Source organism: Muscardinus avellanarius, assembly GCF_963383645.1.
Source record: "Muscardinus avellanarius genome assembly, chromosome: 3".
NCBI classification, from domain to species: Eukaryota; Metazoa; Chordata; class Mammalia; order Rodentia; family Gliridae; genus Muscardinus; species Muscardinus avellanarius.
Window position 1 is genome coordinate 77,352,540 of NC_137788.1, and position 7,702 is coordinate 77,360,241.

Sequence of the window (7,702 nt, forward strand, 5' to 3'; positions counted from 1 at the left end):
GGCTGTTTTGCTTTGGCTGCCTTCCCTCGACCGTCCCACATTGCAAGTAAACAATACGTCGCCTTCGATAATGCGCGAGTCCGAAACTACCGAGGCCGGCCTGCGGGCGGGCGCGGAGGGCAGCCCGGGCCGCCAGCTTTGTAGCGGCTCCTGCTTACAAAAGGTTCTTGGAGACCGGGCTGCTGGGGACTCCGGAGGGGGTGGGGACGTTTCCAGTCCCGCAGGGAAAGGCAGGGACCGCTTGGGTGAGGGTTTAAGTGTGAGAAGTGGTGTGTGTGCTGGGGAGAGTGGGGGGGGGGATCGGGCAGTCACGACCCCCCCCCCCGTAAACATTATTTTTGAAACAGTGGCAGAAAGGAGCTAACTGATCAGGATTTGGTATTGTTGGTTCTTTAAAAAAAAAATTCCTCTTCGCTTATAAGTCTTTTGTTCCAATCCAGGAGAAATCCGGTGAATCACCTAATTAAAATCAAGACATGAATTAAGCATCCATTTTTGTACTACAAATTGCCAGCGCTACGTTTGTCCCTCCCTTGGTCTCCATTAAAAAACACCAGAGACGTTGTTAAAGAGGGGCAGATTTTGCCTCCAGCCGCCACTTCTGCTTTCTATTTCACTGACTATCCCAGGACCTAAATTGCTTGGCTATGTAATTGCTAGAGTATAAGCCTATTTAACTTAAAAGCTTTCTTTCTTTTTTTTTTTTCCAACTCTAAATGAAACTTGATGAGGGCCCGTCCTTAGTTATCAGGGGAGTCAGTTTCTGGTCAGTCCTCTTGATTCATCTCTTTTAGATTTAATCAGCATTAAGGTATTGCTTGTCCTTAAGAGCTTTAGCTAATGGGGTTACTGGATGCTTTTCTCCGTGTAATGTTTCCTTTTCAAAAAATATATATACATATATATTTACCTCTCACCAAAGACGGGGGCGGGGAAGAGCCTGGAATCTCCTCCCCCTCCCTCACCCCTTTTAAAAAGGAATTCGGACGATTAAAACGTTGAGGGGGGGGGGCAGTTTAAAGACCCAGGGCAGGAAATGCAGCTTCATTTGGGTTAGGGCTGAAATTGTAACAAAAAGCAATTCCTCGAGTAAATGCATCAGATAAATCAATTTACATAAAGGTATGATGCATTCGGATAAATGCAATGCTAATGGGTTTTAGAGTGGTCCTGTTTCCAAAGTCTCAGGGTTTTGTTACAGCCTAATTGGTTCAGTTCTTATTCTGGTTTATTGTGCGGTCACTGGACACACGTTCCGGGACTCTTTCGGAGGAAATGTGTTTAAAATCAGACTATTTAAGGAACTCGAGCCCTGGTTGGGTTCCCTCTCGTTCTTTTGCAGCAGCCAAGTTGGGCCAGGGACAGGCAAAGTTCGCCCTCTCCCTTCTGAGGTATCAGCTGAATGTCTTGAGCAGATAGCCCGGAGCCTGGGGGGAGCCCACACTCTCGGCTTACAGAGGACAAAGACAAAACAGGCTGCCTAATTGGCAGTAAATAACTTGATCTTTTTATAGAATAAGTGACTGGAGGAACACTAGGACTTTATTGGACTCAGGATTGGAGGCAACAAATTAATCGGTTTAGGCTAAGCTTTATAAATTGATTCCTATATTATACCCCAGTTGCTTCTCTTGTGGCATTCATTAGGAAGAGTGGTGAATGTTTAAAAGCAGTTTTGGTGACTGCAGGACTGGCTGAAATTTAACTTGTGCATCCCTTCGTAGGGCCTTCTTGCATATTATCTATCACCCCCCCCTTCCAGTAACAAAGCTCTAGCATTTAAATTGCTGATCAAGGGCAGATTAGCGAGACCAAAGTGGAGAGTGTTTGTATAGGAAGTTAACAGGCATCCTAAAGTTCAATGATCTATTATTCTTGCCTGTGTCCTGAAAACCCAGAGAAAACACTCATTGATCTTCAAAATGAAATGAGATTTGGAACAATAATGGGAGATGGCGGTCACCACCATGGCGTGTGAAAGGTGCTGTTTAAAATACGAAAAACCAGTTTCGCAACTTTACACACCGCACCCCCTCCCGCCACCTCGCCTCCCCTCCCACCACCCGGCTCTCCATCTCCCCTCCGCCGATCCCTCCCTCCCTCCCTCCTTCCTTTTCTGAAAACCCAACTATTTCCAACTAGTGAACTGCAGCTGCACTTCCCGGGGCCGAGCTCGGGAGGAACGTGGCTCCGGCGGGGCCGCCGCCTCCCCACGCCCCTCGGCGGGGCCGGGCGCGGCGGTGGGTGGGTTTGACCCTCATTTGCTGGCGGCGGGCGGCGGCGGGAGGAGGGCGCAGTGGGCGGAGGCGGGGGCTGGGAGGAGGCGCCGCGAGGGGAGGAGCGCGCCGCCGAGCCTCGCTCTCGGAGTTTTGACAGTATCCGAGCTGAAATTGTCAGCGGCGGCGAGCGCAGGAAAGTTGAGAGGAGCTCGTGGCCCCAGAACAAAGCTTGAGAAAAGTAAACAGGCGGCTGCTGCCGGCGAGCCTCCCTCCTTCCCTCTCCCTCGGCCTCCTTCCCGCCCTCGCCCTGCAGCAGCTTCCTTCCAGCAGCTCCGGGGGGGTGGGGGGAGGAGGGGAACGGGCTGGCTTGCTCTCTCTCCGGCGACTACTAACTTTTTTGCATCGCTCCCGTCTCGTCCCTCTCTCTCCCCATCCCCTTTCCCGCCCTCTGCAGACCATGGTGAATCCGGGCAGCAGCTCGCAGCCGCCCCCGGTGACGGCCGGCTCCCTCTCCTGGAAGCGGTGCGCGGGCTGCGGGGGCAAGATTGCGGACCGCTTTCTGCTCTATGCCATGGACAGCTACTGGCACAGCCGGTGTCTCAAGTGTTCCTGCTGCCAGGCGCAGCTGGGCGACATCGGCACGTCCTGTTACACCAAGAGCGGCATGATCCTCTGCAGAAATGACTACATTAGGTAAGTCGCAGCCTTGCCCAAAGTGGCCTAGGGCAGCCGCGATCCAGGGTGACCAGGGGGTTGAGGGAATGGAGCCAGGCATCTCCGAGAATACCTGACAGCCTTCTCTCCCAAAGCTTTCTGCATGTGCTAGGAGTCTTCCAGTGTTTGGTGACAAATTAAGGACAAATGCCATACTAAGTAAAACCTCTCATGTGGTAGGACTTGGGCGGTAGGTGTGCAGAGGCTGAGCACCCTCTGGACCAGAATTCCAAGGGTGATCAACCTGAGCTGGATTCGGGCTAAAACATCTCAAGTGGGAGTTAAGCTGCTCTCTTAGAGCAAGGTGGGGACCCCCAGAGAGACTCAGGGACAGAAGGTTGATTTAAAAATAAAAGTGTAGTTAGTGAGAAATTGTGGGTCTATAGTGACGGCTAATTATGATATTTACATAAGCACCTTTAAACTTTTTTTTTTTTGAGTGGAAAGCTGTGACTCATTCTTTGTGCTCTTGTGAAAAATGCTGATTACCCATCAGTTTAAAGACTTGTAATTCTTTTTATAGCAAAAACCCAAAAAACAAAGCCTAGTGGCAATGTTTCTCTTCGTTTTGCTCCTTGGAGGGTTGATGTTGTGTGTGGTTTGCCATGTAGAATTTGCAGGGTTTTTTATTTGGAGAATTGGTTCAGGTTTTGGGTGTGTTTTTTTGTTGTTGTTGTTGTCGTTTGTAGCACTGCCCTTGATCCCCAAAAGAGATTTAGAAAAAGAGGCTATAGAACTACACTAATCTTGCATTTTAAAGCAATGTATAGGAACATTCATATGTCCGTGTAAGCAGTCTTTTCCAACAAGTTTCAGTGCAATTAATGGAAAGAATTCAGAAGGTCAGGTGCCTATAGGATCTTTTCAGGTGAACTCAAGCTACTTAAACTCATTAATTTGAATGGAGGCATTTGAAGGATTACACATTTAATTTGAGTAAATGGTTTGATAGACTGATGCACATGAATGCTTCTAGGAGGTGTTCTGTTTCAACATCCAGTAATTAAAAAAAGACACACACACACACACACACACATACACCGGTGATGCTACAGAACTGCACACTTGTAAGAATTTCATTCTATTTAAATTCTTTCTTTACGTATTGATGACAATTTTTGTTCACTTTTTTTTTTTTTTTCCCAGTTCGGGTAATTCAGTGGCCCAGATATTTTGTTCAAAGTTTAGCTCTGTTGTGATTCCCACCTCAGTGTGCGGGTAGATACTGCCCGAGAGCCCCACACAGTTCAGACCTGAGTATGGGTATGTTTGCCCTAGTGTTATCATTAGCGTAAAATAATAGAGTGAAATGACGGTTGGCTATTTTGATAATGCAACCTGTATTCACTCTGCTGGCATCCTCAATTAGTCAAGTAAAATAAATAGAGGAAAGAGAGGGCATTTATTTTTAAATTAAGATGACTATTAATTTCACTAAGTGTTCTTTTTAGAAGTGTGTGTAGGAAATATCATCAGGAGCATGGGTGTGTAGTGCTTTCTGGTCCTTCTTCCAAGCAATACCATGAGCTTTATTAGTATTGTAATTAAATAGCAATACTGTGGTAAGAGAGGAGGGTGGTTTGAAGAGGAAAAAAGGACAGTGCAGTTAAGATTGGGTGAATGCTACAGTTTTATCTCTTCTTCAAGTGCCTTAAAAAAAGAGCCTCTTTGAGGCTGATTGCCACTAATTAAAAGGAAGATGGGTCCACTAGCATTCCCTCAGGACAAGTTTAGGCAAGTGGCTTCCTGGGAATCTTCCTTTCCTTTCCCTGTTCTTGGGCGCAAATACAAATGGCCATTTGGTGTTTTCTTGTCGCCTAATGGGCCAATGAAGGGTGTGTGTCCAGCCTTAAGTAATTGCGGGGTCCATATTCTCAATTCCTTCCTGTTTGTCTCAGAACCTGGGAACTGGAGTTAGGCTTACTCTTGAACTGGAAGCTACGCTGAGAACCAGATGAGTTCCAGTTCAGTACCAAGTGGATCATTCCCTCTTGCTTTGGCCAGGGCTCAAGAGCAGCAGAGCCCCTCACTCCCCCACCCCAATTTAGAGGTTTTTGAAGGCAGTGTTTCTTCCTTATGCCCTTGGAGATGCTAGAAACGTGGTAATGTGTGCAGGGGCTGGAGCCCCCATTTTCCTCCCAGCTCTTCCCTCCGCAAACTCCCCCAAGCCCACTTGTTGGAGGAGCTCTCTTCTCTGTTCAGCTCCTAAGCTGCTGGAGAGGAGTAATCGCTCGCCAGCCACCAGGTGAAGAGGGCCCTTCGGCCTGGCTGGGACCACAGAGCGATTTATTAAGGGGCTTTTAAACTGTCTGACTTTGAGGCTGTGGTTTTTTTTAAAAAAACAACCAAGATCTGGCTAAAAAGCTGCGGGAGAGCCAGGCGAGGCCGGCGGTGGGGGGCAGTAGGAAGGAAAGGGGGGACGTTTTTCTCCTGTCCCCTCCCCCTCTGTGGCCCAGTGTCGATTGGGCAGAGCTGGGCTTCTGCCTCCTCTCCCTCCTAGATTTCAGATAAAGCGGCTGCCTTGCTGCAGCGAATCCGCACAATTAAAAGCTTTAATTAGTGGCTCCTCCATTTTCTTAGTTCTGATGGGCTTTATCTAATGAGATCTGGTCTCTGGCTTAGATCTGCTCCGAATGACGTGTCCGCAATGAATGAGAGCTGCGTCGCAAACAAAACATTTAATTAACAAAATTGGCCTCTAAGAGAGGGAGGGAAAGGCTGGAGGGGGGGTGCCGAGAGGAGGGGGAGGGCGGATCTTAAAGGGACCCACTCCCGCCTGCCGGCTGGCCTGCCCCCCCCCCCCCCCTTGCAAAAGTCCGCGCACCTCGGACCTGCCCCCCACCCTGCTCCCCGGCCCCTCCGCGCCTCCAAGTAGCTCCGGAAACTCGGGTTCTCTTCCTGGAGCCCTCCTTCCTGCACCCCTGCTCGGGCCCAGGGACTGGCGCGGAAAGTGCGGCTGGAGGAGGAAGTTCGGGGCCCGCGGGGTGGGGCGGGGAGCGCGGTCCGGGCCGCCCCGGCCGCTGCCGGCGCCCCGCGAGGGGGCGAGCCTGCGGCCGCGGTCCCCGGCGGCGGCTCACGTGGCGCCGCCGCAGCCCCGGGAGCGGGCGGCGGTGGTCGGCGGTGGTCCGCGGCCCGGGTGTGTGCGCGGAGGCGGGGGCGCGGGAGGGACAGAGGCGCCGCCAGGCAGCGAGTTCATTTCCCTGGTAATCAACAGCAAGCTGCTATATTCAGAGAATGCTGTCCCTTTAATTGAACAGGCTAGGTAATTAAATGGCACTTTTCCAATAGGACGTGCTAGGTAAATCTAATAGTTGGTTATTTAATATCACTTTGAAGTCTGCCCACTCAAGCACAATGACAGCACAGGAGCATGTGAACTATTAGCTAGGAAAAAAAAAAAAAACCAGGATCTCAAAAATTAATTAAATCGCATGCAATTTAGGGGGAACGTTTATCTTGATTTGTCATAACAGAATTAATTCAAGGCCTCCAATTCACTTGGGGGCAGATCTGTTACTCTGAATTAACCAAGCGTAATTTGGCTGATTTTTTTTCCCCCTCCCTCCCCTCTCTAATGCAGCAGTTGCGATTATGCACAGCCCCCCTCTTAAGTATCAATAGCTTCTGGTGCTTTTAAGGTGCTTGGTCTCTAGTTATTCCGAAGTACCTTTAATGGACTTGGCTCCAGGCATAATTTCTGGGTTGCATTTCTTTGTTACATTTAATATAGCTGGTGCAGAATTTAGATTAAATATAGGATCCTGCTGGAAAACCAATTGCTTCTGGATCAGTAGCTGTGGATGTGCATTTTTCTCCTCAGATAGGCTGCTGATATTTACTCGCAGGTACAAATGTATACCTTTCAGCCACACTCTTAGAAACGCACCTCTCCTCACCTGAAAGCAGTTCAGAAAACACAGCCAGGAATGCTCCATATCGTGTGTATTTTGCTTGTAGTAATAATGCAGTTGAAAATAAGCCCACCTATTGGTCATGGAAGTTACAGAAAGATGCTAAGCATTGATACTAAAATGCAGCTTGCTCTCCATCCCTTAATGCCAGTGAGGAGAGTGGGGCTGAGCAGGCAAACAGGACTGACACTACATTGTGTTCTTCAAATCGGAGCAAAAACACCTTTCACTCGCAGAGGTTTGGTGGGATTTCTTCCCGTCTTTTCCTTTTCCCCATATAAGGAACCTCTTGATGTTTGTGATTGATTGCATTGCCCAAATGCTGAAATATTAACGACCTTCTTGGACTGAGGACCCAAAGAAAGGAAACTGAAACCGATTCTGTCATCACAATTAAAGACTCCCCTGGCTTTAATTAGCCTGACCTGGGGTATATCTCCCCGTTGCTTGAGTTAAAGAGAAAAGAGCCCATTATAGTCCAGTGTGAGACCGATAGCTACTTAATTGAGCACCTAAAGCCTCGAGCCTTTTAAATCAAACACTGTCCTGGACAGTCCCCCTGGTTAGATAATTAACTCTGCAGCGCACAGAAACGTTGTAAAAAAAAAAAACAACTTTTCAGAAAAAGAGTAGAATTCTAATGGTCGCCTTCGTTTCTGTTAAGAGGGGATTAGAATGTGTATAGACATGTAAGTTCTGTTCAGAGGCCGCCTTGAAAGCTCTAAGGCAGGGAAAGATCTTAAACTCCATTAATGCGTTATTTCGTAGCACATCAGCCCTGGGTAAATCTTGGTCATTTTCAAACTTTGTAATTTTTGACACTTTAGGAATCCCACCATTTTGTGACTGATTGTTCTC

The 7,702-nt window shown here is 48.5% G+C and overlaps 1 protein-coding gene across 1 annotated transcript in view; it reads left to right on the plus strand.

The window, feature by feature from the left end:
• Positions 1–2,676: 2,676 nt before the first annotated feature.
• LMO4 (LIM domain only 4) overlaps positions 2,677–7,702 on the plus strand; it is a gene marked incomplete at both ends in the record, with an annotated part of 8,005 nt that continues 2,979 nt past the window's right edge. The window contains one exon of the mRNA XM_080692999.1: positions 2,677–2,912. Within this exon, the coding sequence (XP_080549125.1) occupies positions 2,677–2,912 (236 nt within the window). The remainder of the gene's footprint in view (positions 2,913–7,702) is intronic.